At 43.9% G+C, this 18,278-nt stretch overlaps 1 protein-coding gene across 1 annotated transcript; it reads left to right on the top strand.

Annotated features, from left to right (window-relative positions):
- The first annotated feature begins 942 nt into the window (after positions 1 to 942).
- On the top strand, positions 943 to 7,681 carry LOC132593084 (vomeronasal type-2 receptor 26-like). Its single transcript, XM_060282049.1, has 5 exons — positions 943 to 1,197; positions 2,751 to 3,599; positions 4,544 to 4,693; positions 5,881 to 6,007; positions 6,783 to 7,681. Exons 1-5 carry the CDS (start codon positions 943 to 945, stop codon positions 7,679 to 7,681), a joined length of 2,280 nt encoding a protein of 759 aa, XP_060138032.1.
- Positions 7,682 to 18,278: the final 10,597 nt, after the last annotated feature.

Raw genomic sequence — 18,278 nt, forward strand, 5'->3', positions numbered from 1 at the left:
TAGCTCTAACCAGGCCAACTCAGAAGCTAGTTCCATGGATTTAAGCGGCATTTATATCTAGGCAGATGGAGAGGGGCATTTACAAAGCTGAAGAGTTGGCTTGGAGGAAGGGAGATGCAGATCTGAATGTGACAGTGAGATGAGAGAGCCTGGTCTTGTTGGTGTGTTCTCTCCTCCTCACATCCCACCAAATCTCTTCCAAGGAGAGTTATACTAGGGTTATAAGGAGAGTTATACTCACAGATTAAGCCTCCCTAGTTTAAGATCGAAAGCTCTTCTCTGTTCTTAATCTTCACCTCAGAAACTCTAATGTGAGGGGTCTTAAAGGTTCACCTCTCCTTTGAGGTAGTGCTTAAAGAGCCCCTGATGTTCTCATCTAAATCAGGCTAGGCGATTGTGTTTATAATTTATAGAAAGGCCCTGGATCAGAAATATTCAGACTGTATTCACCTGAAGGCAGTGATCAGTGAAGAAATGTCAGTTAACTGTCAGCTGGGAGAAGTTCTGAGGGAGGTGTCAGTTCCGATTGAGCGGTAAAGATCAGGTTTTCCTGGAGGAAAATGGCAGGACATGGGGAAGTCTGAATGAGCCCTACATTAAGCTAAAACGCTGCTCAGTTCTGAGGCTGGCGTCAGCAAGAGCATCTCTTGAATGTTCAAAAGGTGTTGTCAAGTATATACTGAACTCAAAAGTAAATATCAATATTCTGTTATTGGGAAGGGGGAAATTCAAATCAGTTCATATTTAAATGTAAAGCTACCAAAAAAATTACTCTTAAAAATATATCAAAACCAAAACACAGTCATCATTTGAAAATCACGCTGATTCAATTTGAAGAATCATAAAGAGGCTACTTAGGGGGGGGAAATGCATAGCATATCCACCAATGATACAGCATAAAATTCTCATTGCAGTATTGTGCCAAAGAACTATCAGCATATTATGGCCTTGGTATTTGCTGTCAAGGAGATCAATGAGAACCCCAAGATCTTACCTAATATCACACTGGGATTCCACATCTATGACAATTACTTTGATGAAAGGATGACATATCGGGCTGCTCTGAACCTTCCCTCTAACCTTATACCCAACTACAAGTGCAACATCCAGAAACCCCTGGTGGCAGTTATTGGGGGACTGGACTTTGATACCTCCGTCTACCTGGCAAACATCTTGGGCATCTACAAGATTCCCCAGGTAAGATACTGCCTTGGGCATTTCACACTCATTCACTATGATGTTTTCTGTTCAGAAAGGATTGGTATAATAGAGAAATAGCTGTGGGAGACAAAGGAGAGTGATCCTACCCTTCACATGAAGTGTTCCCAGTGTGATTTGCACAATTAAATAGAATGTGTAGCATCAAGGTGTCAGGTAGCATTAAGCCACCGCCATAATAAAAACATTTCTGTAGCCATTCCTCTCCTCCACTCCTAGGCACACTGGCCATTTCTCTCTGCTGGAGGTCTGAGCAGTGAGTGCTACATGTCTCCTCTATCTAGCTTGGCGTCTCGGGTTCAGCTGATGATGGCACCCCTCCATAGGGATATCCTATTCCATAATAATAATTTTACTGTTTATACCCCAAACATCTTACTGGGTTGCCCCAGCCATTCTGGCTGGCTTCATCATATGTAAAAACATAATAAAATATTAAACATTTTAAAAAACTTCCCAAAAACTTCATGTAAATAAGCTGTTTCTCTGCCTGGGGCATGTTAACTAATATTCATGAAGCTTTTAAGCATGCACAATGCTCTTTTAATTATTCTCTGCCATTCCGAGTTACCCAGACCCTATAAATCCAGGGTCAGCATGGGATTCTAATATATTCTTTCATAATAACGCTGTTCCTAGCCATCTAATTGCAACTAAGAGGAAAGGAGCCTCTTAGGGAGGATTAACCAATTCAGCTAGCACGTTTACTCCTCACAGCTGCTATGTGTCCTTTTTAGTGTCTCCAGCAATTAAACTCAGGTTGTAATACATTCTTTTTTTTAAAAAAATTGCAATAAAGAAATAACAAAAAATAACAGAAAACATAACAAAAAATACATTCCATACTCATACTTTACATTTTTCAAATTAATACTGATACTCCGCCGAGCCTGTGACTTCCCTCCATCTCTTCTATTGGTTTTAAATTCTATACTCAATTTACTGCTTTTCTAGAACCACCTCTGGCCTTTATGTAAGTTTTAAACCTCTCTTAATAATGGTCAGACTCTAACATTTTGAATCACAGGTATTAAACCAAGCCTGTCAGTGTCTTCACATCTTTATAATGGTTTTTAAAGTAATCAATAAATTTACACCAGTCTGTCTGAAACCTCTTTGGTCCCTTATCCTTCCGGTCATTTTCGCCAATTCCGAATATTCTAGCAACTTTGTTCTCCAGTCTTCAATCGTTGGTAACTCTGCTGATTTCCATTTCTGGGCTAGTAAAATTCTAGCTGCAGTGGTGGCATATATATTCTTTTGCACAGATAAGAAGTTCTGCAGAGGGAGTCGTTTGCGAATCTCTTGTGAGTAAAGAGTTTTTAACAGAACCTCAGAGTCTCATGATAGGCATGGTCGTTCCTGCTCCCATTCATTCATTCATTCATTCATTATTCCACACACCCCTCCCAGCTTTCTAGAACCTGCCTTCTTGGGGCAATTTGCTCATTTTGTCTCCTGGGTGGGCAGGCCCTGGATGCACATGCCCAGTCTTCTGCAATTATAGATGATGCTCCTTTATTTCCTTTTAGCTCACTTATGGCTCCTTTTCTCCAGAGGATGATGGTCAAAGCCAATCCACTCCCTTCTACAGGATGGTGCCCAATGAAGCCCATCAGCACATTGGGATTGTTGAGTTACTTCTGCACTTTGGTTGGACATGGGTTGGGTTGCTTGCTGCAGAAAGTGGAGAGAGATTTGTTCAAACACTGAAACCTCTGCTCTCCCAGAAAGGCATTTGCTTGGCCTTCGCAGAGACAAAGCTGAAAACGACATACTTGGCTGATTATTATGACGTGCATTGCCAGTTCATTCAAATTTATCAAGCTATTATGGAAAGTAAAGCCAAAGTGGTGGTTGTCTATGGAGGAACAAAGTCCATGCTTTGCTTGCAGACAATGGTAGCACTAGGTGAAATGGAAATTGTGACTAATACATCTGAGGGGAAGGTGTGGATTCTGACGGCACAGCTGGATTTCACAGCACCGCCCTTGCAAATAAGCCTGGATATGCAAATCTTCCAGGGTTCCCTCTTTTTTGCAGTTCATTCAGATGTGGCACAAGGATTCAAAGCCTTTCTTGAGGCACAAAATCCTTTTGAGGCAAATGGAAATGGCTTTGTCAAGCAGTTCTGGGCACAAGTCTTTCTCTGTTTATTTCCAAACTCCAGTACAGAGGAGCAGGCCAGTGACACCTGCACTGGAGAGGAGAAGCTGGAAGATCTAATTTCATCTGCTTTTGAGATGAACATGTCTGGTCACAGCTACAGTCTCTATAATTCTGTCTATGCCATAGCACATGCTCTATATGCCATGTTCCTGCCTGAAGCCAAATATAGGGTAGTGGTGGAAGGAGATTTGCAGGAGCTTCGGCCTTGGCAGGTAATGCCTATCATGAGATATAATTTATTTGACATAGGCAGTGATATGTAAAACAGTACCCTGAAACTTTTTAAGCTCCACATTCTCTGTGTGCAGAGAAGCTGTTCACTGAGGACTAGCTCAATGAAGAATTAGACTGTTCTGCTTATAGCTGTTAAGCAGGAGGACCCAATCCTGCCGTTCAGTTTTTTGTGAGCATCTTCCTTTGCATGGCAAAACATGCAGCAAACAGAAGCATGGAAATACAGGATGTAAAACCTTAAAATATGCCCGTTCCAGTGAATCCCAGAATATCCCCTAGCACAAAAAAAATAGATCACATCCTTAGCAGATCGTAACATGGTTTACTTACAAAACAATTGAAAGTTCAAAAGTTTTGGGGGAACACAGCCCTCAGAAAAATGTTCTAGAAGTAGAAGACAAAATGGTAGAAGTTTCTAAACTTTTATTGGTATAGAAAATGGTAATTTCAGATTACATTCTTATCTGAAAAAAACAGGCTTCTTAAATCCATGTGGCTGTAGGAAGCAGCTCGGAACTCCACACACACGAAATTCACATATGGAGTGAGAAGAACAATAGGCTTTGTTGCCCATTTCCTCCCAAGGTAAGGGGAAGGGACATAGGCCAAGCCTGTCAGAACACCTTATTCTACGGCATTAAACCCTATATGTATTTATTAGACTCAAACATGCTGGTTATATGAGGCTAGTTGGGCAGTGTGTGTGTGTAGATATCTAAGCCATGCATTGCGATTTTACCTATAGAGCCAATGGAGAGCATTGGCTCAATATGTGAATGCTCACCCTACAAAACATTTCTCAGAAAGCAGATTATATTTGCAGGGCACTACCTCCCCGTATTGACAGTCTGGAGGCATCCTGAATGTGAGAAAGGGGAGACATTTGCATTACTTCAAAGTTGCTCTTTTTCTCTCAATGCAGCTCCACCCCTTTCTTAGGAGTGTCTCCTTTAACAACTCTGCTGGGGAAACAGTATCTTTTAGTGCGAACAGGGAAGTAGAAGCTGGCTTTGATATTACCAACCTGGTCACTTTCCCAAATAACTCCTTCATGAGAGTCAAGGTTGGAAGGGTAGGTGGGGAGGCTGCCACAGGCCAGCATTTCACCCTTGAGGACACCAGAATGGTGTGGCACAGAAGCTTTCACCAGGTGAGGCATAATTCCTACATCTATGAGAGATAGGAAAATAGAATGTTATTCTACTTACTTACATATCATCAGTCCAGCACATACTTGCCTTTCCAGCCAGATTAGAAACTTTTTCCTCTGCACTGCTTAAGAATGATAGAATCATAGAGTTGGAAGTCATCCCGAAAGTCATGTTGTCCAGGATACAGGAATTTCAACATAAGATGATCTTGCTGGCTCAGATCAATGCTCAACTAGTGAGGAATATTCCCATTGGCCAGACTTGTCCAGCATCTGGATATGGCATGTGGCTTTTGGTTGGGGTTCTTTTCGTCCAAGTGCATTTCATGAGCCTCTTGGGAAGAAGAAGAAGGTGTTTGTCCTTGCAGTTCAAATGCTGATGGGTGAGAAGGAAGTAGGGGTTGTGAAGCTTTGTGGGTAGCTATTCTTTGTCCCCAAGTGTAGAATGAGGAAAGGGGCTTCTTAGATTGGGGAAGATCAGCTCTCCCCAAGAAGGCTTGCCTGGCACCTCCCTACATATCTATAGGCACCAGGTGAAAACATTCCTCTTCTCCCAAGCCGTTACTGAATTAAACTATTTATGGTCTTTCAAACTGGGATGTTACTGCTTCTGTTTTTCATGCTTTTCCTTTTTATGTTTTTATAATGTAAACTGCCCTGTGATATGGTTAAATAAATAAATAAGGTTCTGAAAGTGGCCAACCAGACGCTTGTAGGAAACCCACAAAGAGGACATGATCAGAGGACCTCTCTCCCCTTTTGCGGTTTCCGACAACTGGTATTCAGCACTATACTGCCTCTGACCATTGAGTAAAAGCACACCCTCCACCAAGGGCGGTGGCCTCCAAAAGGCTTCTCCTCCATTGGTTTTTCGAATAATGTTTTAAAGTCAGCCAAGCTGATGCCCATAACTGTCTCCTGTAGAATTGTATCTCATAGTTTTAGCTAAACTACGTGAAAAAGTGTCCCTAATCAATCCAATATTTAGCTTCATTGGATACCTCTGAGTTCTAGTGCTGTAAGAATGGTACCTTGGTTATTACACTAGTGTTATAAGAGAGGGAGAAAAAGCTTTTCCTTACCCTATTCCCCATTATATACATGAGCAGGTTTCACCCCTTTCGGTGTGTAACCCAAGTTGCCCTCCTGGTTCCAGGAAGGAAAAGAAGGAGGGGGAGCCATTCTGCTGCTATGATTGTGCTCCATGTCCTCAAGGCAAGATTTCATCCCAGAAGGGTAAGAGACACAGGATATATAATTTTCAAACCGCATGTCATGTTAGAAGTTGAGGGAAAGGATAAATAAATCAGTGGTGGTGTGTGCATTTTTGTACATATTGTTTGATTGGAGAACTGCATCACAAATGTTTAGAGAAGTACACATTTTTAACGGCATCTTTACTTTGGTCAATGTGTTGGTTCAAGGAGTGCAATGTAGGTAACTTTCTTATTCAAGTGGCATAAAAACCAAATTTCTGCTCCATACCTATTGGCAGATAGCTCCCATAACGGAATATGGACCATCTTCTAAAAAAACAATGGTTTGTGACCCATGATCAAATCTTCGTTACAGGTTAAAATACATCAGGCAATTTTGAACTAAAAGCACCAGTGATATGACTTGGTATGAGACACCTTCCTTAATTCAGGCAAAAAGAGATAAACATGTCTATGAATGATGTGTGATCATACACCTGGGTTGAATGTGTTCAACATACTGTAGTATGTGGGGGTGGAATGGGGCTGGGAATGGAACCCCTGTGTAAAATGGCCATGGACAGTACCTGTTCTGAAGAATAACAATGTGGTTTATGTGGAGTTAGCAATCCCTCACAGGACACCCGACATGGCCAAAGTGCTGAGGTGGGGTTCTCAAGCATCACTTTCAATCTGGTTACTCTGGAAATATCTGGGATTATTTTCAATAAACTTTAAGAGGTCCATACTCACAGCAGTAAACATTGCTCTTCTAACATCTGAAATCTGAATGCATTACTGTACTTTCTTTCCAGACAAGGAAGATTGCGTTGCGTGCCCCGAAGATCACTATCCAAACATGGAACAATCACAATGCATTCCAAAGACCATCAGCTTCTTGTCTTTTAAAGAGCCTCTGGGGATGAGCTTAGCATTGTTTGCTCTCTCTCTCTCTCTCCTCACAGTGGTGGTCCTAGCCATCTTCATTAAACATCAGGACACACCCATTGTCAGAGCAAACAACCGGGACCTCACCTACACTCTCCTCATTTCACTCCTGCTCTGCTTTCTCTGCCCATTGATCTTCCTCAGCCCTCCAGAAAGAGTGAGCTGCCTGCTCCGACAAATGGCTTTTGGCCTTGTTTTCACAGTAACTGTTTCTTCTGTGCTGGCCAAAACTATCACGGTGGTTCTGGCCTTCGTGGCCACCAAACCAGGGTCCCGAATGAGGAAGTGGGTGGGGAAAAGACTCGGAAGCGCCATTGTGTTTTCTTGTTCTCTTATTCAAGCTGGCATTTGCGCTGTGTGGTTAGGAACCTCTCCTCCTTCCCCTGATTCTGACATGCACTCTGTGATGGGGGAAATCATTCTAGGCTGTAACGAAGGGTCAGTTGCCTTGTTTTACTGTGTCCTAGGCTACATGGGCTTTTTGGCCATTATCAGCTTTGTTGTGGCCTTTTTTGCCAGGAAACTGCCTGACAGCTTTAATGAGGCCAAATTCATCACCTTCAGCATGTTGTTGTTTTGTAGTGTTTGGATCTCATTTGTTCCGGTCTACCTGAGCACCAAGGGGAAATACATGGTGGCTGTGGAGATCTTCTCCATCTTGGCCTCCAGTGCTGGCTTAATGGGCTCCATTTTTGCTCCCAAATGCTACATCATTTTGTTGAGGCCTGATCTGAACAGCAAGGAGCAGTTAATAAAGAGGAAATAATAAATTATCCTATTGTCTTTGGGTTTTTTTTTCTTCTATAATGTGAGCAATGTAATCTCTCTTTATCCACAACATTAAATTATGTTGTATTTACATGTTGCAATTCCTCTGTGCAATTTCTTTTAAAAATCCCCTGTGGTCTCTTTGAGACAGTGGTCCCTGAACTGGTTTTAACCCTAAGGTTTATTTGGAAAACAAAAAAACTGTCATGAGTACCACAGAATATTGAGGCCTGACTAGAACTTCAGAGGGTAATTGATTACAATCTGAACATGAAAAAAACAATACACTTAGAGAAAACTTTTATATAGGTCTTCTTGCTTTACAGCTTATTTTCCTGCAAGTAAGGTTTCAGTAGAGTTGCTACTGTCATGATTAAGCAGTCTCAGAGATTTGAGTATAGCGAGTCCCCACTTACTTAAGGTTATGTTCCAGTGCCCCCCCAATTGAAGATTTGATAAGTGGGGAGCACCCTCTAATCCCTTTGAATGTCTTCTCTACTGCTCTCTCCATTCCAGCTCTAATATACTGCACCTAAAATACCCACATCTGGAATTTGGGGGGCTGGCTGGAGGCTGGAGGATGTGTGGAAATGTGTGCATTAGTTCTCAGGTTGGGGTGGGGGCTGAGCAGCGTAAATAAACCCCCGCTGCACCTCCCGTCTCTACCCTCACAAGCCATGAGAACTCCCCAGCTCTCTCCGTCCATTTATGGGTTAATTAAATTATTTGGTTATTTTTTTGTGTGCTCTGGGGGATGCCTGTAGTTATTGGCAATATATGCTAGACCATTCCTGGCGGCGGCGGGGGGGGGGGTGTTAAACTTAAAATTCAATGAATAACAAGTTTGGTATTCCTAATGGGTTTAATGGGTTTTAATGGGGCAGAAAGCTTCTGAATTAATATTCTGGAGTAAAAGCGTTTTGAACTTGAGTGAAATTAAGCTCCATTTTATTGGAAAATACCACCATTCACTACTTTTTATTTATTACTTCTATATATTACTTCCACCAACTAGTTGTGAGGTCTTTTCTATCAGCAACGCAAATAGTTGTTTGTGGGAATCTCTCACCAACGAGTTCAAGCCCTAAACCTGGATCCTGACATCCAAAGCATTCTCCTTTTTTGGTACCTGTAACAGACTTGGTACACTCTGACCTGTGAATCTTTGCTGGCGAAGAATTGTCGAAACGGGGCTTTGTCCTGATTTTTGTAACTTTTGTAACTTTTATTGTTTTTGGTTTTTGTTTATCGTTTAGTCTGTTAGTTTGTTTTCTGTATTGGTTTTAAATTCGATTTTAAGGGGAGGGGTTAATTTTAGTTTGTAATTTTGTCTTTGTTTGTATTGTTTTATTGTATTAGTTTGTTTTCTGTATTGGTTTTAAATTTGATTTTAAGGGGAGGGGTCAATTTTAGTTCGTAATTTTCTGTCTTTGTATTGTTTTACTGTATTTTTTGATTTACATAGGTTTTAGGGAGGGATTTTTAGTCGGGTGTGGGAATCTGTTAAATTTTAGTGTATTTGTAATTTTTATTGTTTTTTGTTTTATTGTGTTTTTTGTGTTTTTCTTTTGTTCTGTTCTTTGCTGTTTTTTTACAGAGGTTTTATTTTGTTTTTAAGGGGAGGGGTCAGGGCTGCCCGGGAGGGGGTCCCAGCAAGCAAAATGGCTGGGGCAGATTCCACAGGGGGTGATGCACTGGGACAACCGATCTCAGTGGTCACGGGTAGGAGGAGGAGTTACGCTAAGACCAGACCATGTCATTACCGAGGAGGCAGACTTAGTCGTTGTCTGAGGACTATCCCTGCCTCCGGGTCTGGTTCTGACCAGACGGATATTGGAATCAGCAAGGGATACCCACATGACCTGAAGGTGCTGCTGTGCAATGCCAGGTCGATGATGAATAAGACCACTGCCATTCACGACCTGATTGTGGATGGAGGATTTGACCTGGCATGTGTGACAGAGACCTGGTTGGATGAAGCCGATGGGCCCGTTCTTGGCGCTGCTTGTCCACCAGGTTTCTCTTATGCACAGCAACCCAGGCCATCTGGGCGGGGAGGGGGGGTTGCAGTGATTTTTAGGAAGTCATTAGTTTGCACCAGGCATCCTATTGGTAAGACGGAGTTTTCTGAGTGCATGTTCTGGAAGTTGGGCAATAGGGGCAGTACAGGATTCCTTTTGGTGTACCGACCTCCCCGCTGCACCAAGGATTCCCTGCCCGAGCTGCTTCAGGTCGTGTCGGATGTGCTCCTGGAGACACCTAGCTTGGTTGTCTTAGGGGATTTTAACATCCATGCCGACACGACCTTACAAGGAGCCGCTCGGGACTTCGTGGAAAGCATGGCCACCATGGGGCTGTCCCTGAATAAGTCTGGCCCAACTCATAGCCGCGGACATGCCTTGGACTTGGTGTTTACCTCTATGGATGTTGGTGATCTGACATTAAGTAAAAGTGAAACAAAAGAAGTGCCATGGTCAGATCACTTTCTGGTGCAACTGGACTTCTCCGCAACCCTTCCCCTCTGCAGGGAGGTGGGACCGATTCGGATGGTCCGCCCCCACTACTTAATGGATCCAATTGGCTTCCAGAGAGTGGTAGGGGATGTTTTATCCCATGTCAATGGCCTTTCAGCTGATTCCCTGGTGGCCCGCTGGAATGCGGAGTTAACCAGCGCTATTGACTGTCTGGCTCCGAAGCGCCCTCTCAGATTGCATGGAGCCCGGACAGCCCCGTGGTTTTCCCCGGCGCTGAGGGCGATGAAGCAGTCGTTGAGACGGCTAGAGCGCCGGTGGCGGAAAACTCATTTTGAATCAGACCGGACACGGGCTAGAGCTCAACTTCGAGCCTACCAAGTGGCAATGGCGACGGCGAAGAGGACCTTCTTCGCCGTCTCCATCGCATCTGCAGAAAACAGCAGCAGGAGACTCTTCCAGGTGGTTCACAATTTAGCGGAACCACCTGCTCCATCCGGGCCCAGTACGGGCCACATGATCTCCTGCAATGATTTTGCAAAGTTTTTTGCAGATAAAGTCGCTCAGATTCGGGAAGAGGTAGACTCCACCGTGGGAGCAGGGCCGGGGCGGGGGAGTGCTAGAGTCCTGTCTAGTCAAGTTTTGTGGAATCAATTTCAATCTGTTACCTCCGAGGATGTGGACAGGCTGCTTCGACGAGTGAAACCAACCACCTGTCTCCTTGATCCTTGCCCATCATGGCTTATAAAAGCTAGCCAGGAAGGGCTGGGCGATGGGCTTCGCGGGTTGGTAAATGCTTCTCTCCATGAAGGAGCCTTCCCAGACCCGCTGAAAGAGGCGGTTATTAAACCGCTTCTTAAAAAACCATCTTTAGATCCGGCCAATATGGCCAACTATCGCCCAGTCTCAAATCTTCCATTCTTGGGCAAGGTGATTGAGCGAGTGGTTGCTGAACAACTTCAGGCACGCCTGGAAGAAGTGGACCATTTGGATCCCTTCCAGTCAGGATTCAGGCCTCATCATGGGACTGAAACTGCCTTGGTCGCACTGGTCGATGATCTCCGGCGGGCTAGGGACAAAGGTAAGAGCTGTTTCCTTGTTCTGCTGGATCTCTCAGCGGCTTTTGACACCATCGACCATAACATCCTTCTGGATCGTCTAGAGGGTTTGGGAGCTGGGGGCACTGTCATACAGTGGTTCCGCTCCTTCCTCCTGGGCCGCGTTCAGAAAGTGGTGGTGGGGGGTGAGTGTTCAGACCCCTGGGCTCTCACTTGTGGGGTGCCTCAGGGTTCTGTCCTCTCCCCCATGCTTTTTAACATCTATATGCAGCCGCTGGGAGAGATCATCAGGGGGTTTGGGCTGGGTGTCCATCAGTATGCTGATGATACCCAGCTCTACCTCTCTTTTAAATCAGAACCAGTGAAGGCGGTGAAGGTCCTGTGTGAGTGCTTGGAGGCAGTTGGAGGATGGATGGCGGCTAACAGATTGAGATTGAATCCTGACAAGACAGAAGTACTGTTTGTGGGGGACAGGAGGCGGGCGGGTGTGGAGGACTCCCTGGTCCTGAATGGGGTAACTGTGCCCCTGAAAGACCAGGTGCGCAGCCTGGGAGTCATTCTGGACTCACAGCTGTCCATGGAGGCGCAGGTCAATTCTGTGTCCAAGACAGCTGTTTATCAGCTCCATCTGGTACGCAGGCTGAGTCCCTACCTGCCCACTGACTGTCTCTCCAGAGTGGTGCATGCTCTAGTTATCTCTCGCTTGGACTACTGCAATGCGCTCTACGTGGGGCTACCTTTGAAGGTGACCCGGAAACTACAACTAATCCAGAATGCGGCCGCTAGACTGGTGACTGGGAGCGGCCGCCGAGACCACATAACACCGGTCCTGAAAGACCTACATTGGCTCCCAGTACGTTTCCGAGCACAATTCAAAGTGTTGGTGTTGACCTTTAAAGCCCTAAACGGCCTCGGTCCGGTATACCTGAAGGAGCGTCTCCACCCCCATCGTTCTGCCCGGACACTGAGGTCCAGCTCCGAGGGCCTTCTGGCGGTTCCCTCACTACGAGAAGCCAAGTTACAGGGAACCAGGCAGAGGGCCTTCTCGGTAGTGGCACCCACCCTGTGGAATGCCCTCCCACCAGAGGTCAAAGAGAACAACTACCAGACCTTTAGAAGGCATCTCAAGGCAGCCCTGTTTAGGGAAGCTTTTAATGTTTGATGGATTTCTGTATTTTAATGTTTGATGGATTTCTGTATTTTAGAATTTCTGTTTTGTTGGAAGCCGCCCAGAGTGGCTGGGGGAACCCGGCCAGATGGGCGGGGTATAAATAATAAATTATTATTATTATTATTATTATTATTATTATTATTATTATTATTATTATCTTTCTTTGCCTTCAATTGACTCCAATTTGAACTCCTCATTACGCAAATAAAACCTTGTGAAGATTTATTTGAAATCCATTTTTCTTCTGGCTCGAGTTCTTGCAATTTACTGTTTATTTCTGGACTTTACCAAGAACTCCAATTTCTACTGCAACCAACCCAAACAAAGCTCAGTCCTTTTCACAATTCTTTTGTCTTGGTATAATTGTCAGAAAACTAATGAAGTGGTTTTCGGGTGGGAAATTTTATGAGGTCAGATTAATCATTTACACTGGTCGACACTGATATGGGACTGGCTAACTGTTCTTCTCTTCCCCATTGCTGTTAATTCTGCATGCCCTTTTCTTGTCCCATAAACATACAAAAACCACTTTGGATGAGAAATCATAAGCGAGGGTTTCTTTGTTGTTGGGTCATTTTCTTATGTTCCTGATATAAAGAGAGATTGTTATAATCTCACCCATAATTACCACTCTTGTCATGACTAAGTCTCCCTTGGATAATGTCTCAGTAGATTTCCAGAGAATACTAACCAATGTCAAAACATGGGTATGAAAACCTCTTCCTGCCATTCTAAGCAAGAGAGAGGACAGAGGAAGAGGAAGGATTTTCACTTTTCTCTTAATCAAGTTGTAAAATATGATTTTAATCTGTGAATTGTTAGAGAATGCCATTCATCATAAGGCAGAATATTGTACTGAGGGTGGTTGTGAAGCAAGGTTCATGTGCTGGATGGAAATAAGGGTGTTTGATGAGAAAGAATATGTGCTTCAGTATGCTGTTGTTTATTGTGCCTCTTCTCTTTCACCTGCCACATATGGTGTGCAAACATACAAGTTGCACCATCCATGATCTGTCCAGAATTCCTCATGAATACTACCAATCTGGTCATCTTATTGTTGGCGGACTTGCTTCTCACCTCCTTACTGTTTTTGATGAAGAAAACTTTGAAAAAAGGCTAACTACCCATCAACTTCTAAATACCTTGTAAACACTTCAAATGTCAAATAATTAGATTATACTGAAATATCCCCTAGCTCTAACCAGGTCTGCTCAGAAGCTAGTTCCATGGATTTAAGTGGCATTTATATCTAGGCAGATATAGGCATTTATATCTAGGCAGATGGGGACATTTACAAAGCTGAAGAGTTGGCTTGGAGGAATGGAGATGCAGATCTGAATGTGACAGAGAGATGAGAGAGCCTGGTCTTGTTGATGTGTTCTCTCCTCCTCACATCCCACCAAATCTCTTCCAAGGAGAGTTGAACTAGGGGAGGACTCACAGATTAAACCTCCCTAGTTTAAGATCGAAAGCCCTTCTCTGTTCTTAATCTTTACCTGAGAAACTCTCATGTGAGGCGTCTTAAAGGTTCACCTCTCCTTTGAGGTGGTGCTCAAAGAGCCGCTAATGTTCTCATCTAAATCAGGCTAGACAATTGCGTTTATAATTTATAGACAGGGCCTGGATCAGATATATTCAGACTGTATACAGCTGAAGGTAGTGATCAGTGAAGAAATTCAGTTAACTGTCAGCTGGGGGAAGTGATGAGGGAGGTGTGAGTTCCAATTGAGTGGTAAAGATCAGGTTTTCCCGGAGGAAAATGGCAGGATTAGGGGAAGTCTGAATGAACCCTACATTAAGCTAAAATTCTGCTCAGATCTTACCAGGAGAACATTATAAAAGCACGTTTCTTAAAGGAGCTCAGCTGTCGAAGTAGCCAGGAATATATTCTGAGGTGTTTGCCACTCAGAGGCAGATTGTACCTAGCTGCTAAACTAATCTGTGTGTGAACTGGACAGGAGTGGAGGCTTAGGGAAGTTGGTATAAGACAAAAGGCGTTAGAGGCTGGTGTCAGCAAGAGCATCTCTTGCATGTTCAAAAGGTGTTGTCAAGTATATACTGAACTCAAAAGTAAATATCAATATTCTGTTATTGGGAAGGGGGGGAAATGCAAATCAGTTCATATTTAAATGTAAAGCTACCAAAAAATTACTCTTAAAATATATCAAAACCAAAACACAGTCATCATTTGAAAATCATGCTGTTTCAATTTGAAGAATCATAAAGAGGCCACTTTGGGGGGGGGAAATGCATAGCATATCCACCAATGATACAGCATAAAATTCTCATTGCAGTATTGTGCCAAAGAACTATCAGCATATTATGGCCTTGGTATTTGCTGTCAAGGAGATCAATGAGAACCCCAAGATCTTACCTAATATCACACTGGGATTCCACATCTATGACAATTACTTTGATGAAAGGATGACCTACAGGGCTGCTCTGAACCTTCCCTCCACACTTATACCCAACTACAAGTGCAACATCCAGAAACCCCTGATGGCAGTTATTGGGGGACTGGACTTTGATACCTCCGTCTACCTGGCAAACATCTTGGGCACCTACAAGATTCCCCAGGTAAGATACTGCCTTGGGCATTTCACACTCATTCACTATGATGTTTTCTGTTCAGAAAGGATTTGTATAATAGAGAAATAGTTGTGGGAGACAAAGGAGAGTGATCCTGCCCTTCACAAAAAGTGTTCCCAGTGTGCTTTGCACAGTTAAATACAATGCATTTACAAGCTGTCAGGTAGCATTAAGCCACTGGCATAATAAAAACATGTCTGCTTTATAGCCATTCCTCTCCTCCACTCCTAGGCACACTGGCCATTTCTCTCTGCTGGAGGTCTGAGCAGTGAATGCTACATGTCTCCTCTATCTAGCTTGGCGTCTCGGGTTCAGCTGATGATGGCACCCCTCCATAGGGATATCCTATTCCATAATAATAATAGTTTTCGACTCCTTGAAAATATCAGTACTTTGGACTTGGTGTGGTTGATGGACAGATGATTAAGATGGCAATAAGTTGCAAAAATCTTTAGTGCCCTCCTTAAACCCACTCTGGAGTAAGAGAGTAGCACTGCATCATCTGCGTAGAGACAACTATAATCTGCTATACGAGGGGCATGGATAAATTTTTGTGAGTCGGCTAATGGGTTCCTCATATCGCTGATAAATAAGTTCAAAAGAAGTGGCGCTAAAATACAGCCCTGGCGTACTCCCTTATTTACTGGCACTGGGTTCGTTAGGTCTCCAGCAGGGGTTAATCTCACCCTGGCCACGGACCCAGCATGAAGTTGGGAGATAAGCCACAGCAGCCTTCTATCTATTCCCCAACAGGCAAGTTTATCCCATAGTAATTTCCTTGGAATACTATCAAACGCAGCTTTCAAATCTATGAAAGCTGCGCAAAGTTGGCCCCGTCGAGGTGTCGAGTATTTCCGGGCTAAGTGATAAAGATCTGTTGTGGATCGGTTTAGTCTAAATCCAGCTTGCTCGTGCCCGATCAGGTCAGCCTCGACTGACCACTTCATCAACCTTGCCAGCAAAAAACGGGCATATATTTTCCCAATGGACGATAGCAGACTGATATTGCGGTAGTTCCCTGGGTCACCGGGGGGGCCTTTTTTGTAGATAGGAATTATAATGGCCTCCTTCCACGTTCCTTGTATGCCCATGGCATTTATTGCGTCGAAGGCTTTAGCTAAAATCCCTGCCCACCATGCAGAATGTAGCTTTATAGCCTCAACAGGGCCCAAATCCGGCCCAGGGGCCTTACCAGTTTTCAGCTCAGCTATCAATTCTAGGATTTCAGCAGGGTCGGTGTTAGGACAGACAGGAAGGGGATTAGAAGGTCTCCAGTGAGTGGCCGGAGCTTCTGCCACTGCGAAATATTTTCTCAGGAACTGCTCCCACGTGGGGGCCGGGATCACCGTTAAGGGATATTTCCTGTTTCTTCCCTTTATTAAGGACCAAAATTTCCGGGAGTTATGAGATTTTGAGGCAGAAATTATAGTCTGCCAACGATTTAAATACCAATCCCGTTTGGTCGATTTCTGGAGAGTTTATAATCATTGTATATCGTATGTAGATGGAGTCTGGCTTGTTTACAAGAGGAGTTGAACCAAGGGGCGCCAAATTTAAAATAATCGTTTTTAACTCCATAGGCTGGAGAAGTAAAAAAGCGATTTAAAACTTCTATCAGATAAGAAAAAATATTCATACACTTAATAGGATCACGCGGGACTATTCCTACGTCCGGCTGATCACCCGGAAACTTTTCTTGGATAAAATCCGTATATCTATGGGCGAGGGCAGGGGACCATCTAGTCCCGATAATAATAATTTTACTGTTTATACCCCAAACATCTTACTGGGTTGCCCCAGCCATTCTGGCTGGCTTCATCGTATGTAAAAACATAATAAAATATTAAACATTAAAAAAAAACCTCCCTATATGGACTGTCTTCAGATGGCTCAGGGGTTAGATAACTGTAAATCTGGACTGTCCTTGGAAAATAGGGACACTTGGAGGGTCTGCCACTGTATTGCATGCCAGGGAGCTGCAGGAATGTGGTTTTTCTCATGTGCTTTTTCCACAGGATGGCTTTTTCAGCACATTTTTGGTGCTGAAAAAATAGGCTTGTACTCGAGTATATATGTTTTTACCACCACAGCCATTAGAAATGCACACAGGGCCAGCCCAAGACCCTTTGCTGCCTGAGGTAAACCAGAAAATGATACCCCTGTCAAACTGCAGTTTGCTTCAGTAGCACCTTAAAGACCAACTAAGTTTTTGCAGTTTGCTAACGCTGCTGAGTTAGAGCATGGATTAGGAATATCCTATTCAGGAACAAAATGCAGCCCTAAAAACACTCTCCACAATCCGGCTCTCCCGATCCCTTGAGTGAGTTCGGTATTTTGTTGGTTTGTTTTCCCACCGACTGAAAAGTGTCTTGGGATGGAGAGAAGGTAATGTGATGATGGAAGAGTGCTCATCTCATCCACTTCCTTATCCACACACACCTAAAAACATGTATCCAAATTCCATTCTGCCAACTGACACCCTCTCACTTTTGCTTCGTGGGCTACTGGTTGGAGACTGAAGCTGCTCTCTTGCAAAGCTGGAAGCCTGCCTATCAGGAGTCAGCTGCCCACACCTTGTGGCACTTGAGGGGGATTTTGTGTGTTAGTGGTTTGAGAGAGGAAAGGAAGGGAAGACGCCATGAAATCAGGAGCTGAAATGCTGTGTGTGACGAATGTCCCTCTCTCTATTACTAAAACGCGACACAGGAATCCAGAGGTGAAGCCACACACACTCTTTTCCCGTCGCCTCCCAAATAAACCACTTTATTCTTGGGAGTTTATAAGTAAAGAGACTCTCCCTCCAGCTCACGTGGCCTGGTATCGAAGAAAAACTCTAGACTGTTTGTTAGAATAACCTCCTGTCGCCAGTAAAGGGTCCCTCTCGGCCTGATTCCCCTTACTGTAAAAGTTGGCCCCTTTCCACGCTGGCAACTTGTTGACACTCCAGGTTATCTTTCTAAGCCTCCTCCGTGTTACTCTAAAAGACATGGACTTTTGCCTCCTTTCCTGAGGTAAATTTTGTCCTCTAATGAGTTACCACTTCTGTGAGTCCTGATACCTTGCTGGAAAAATAATGACGATACTTCTTGGCACAAAAGAGAAGAATTTTATTAACCTTAGAACATAGTTATTTAATTAACGTTTCATGAGTTTATAAGAAGCATTTCGGTTGTAGGTAATCTCTGTCAAACCCTTAACATCAAGCCTTCCTGAACCTCATCTAGATTCCCACTATCCTGGCCTCTCCACTTTCTTCTTCACATCTATCCACTCCCTCCCCCTCTCCTTAACTGACAAAACCGCTAC

Source organism: Zootoca vivipara, chromosome 13 (assembly GCF_963506605.1).
Source record: "Zootoca vivipara chromosome 13, rZooViv1.1, whole genome shotgun sequence".
NCBI classification, from domain to species: Eukaryota; Metazoa; Chordata; class Lepidosauria; order Squamata; family Lacertidae; genus Zootoca; species Zootoca vivipara.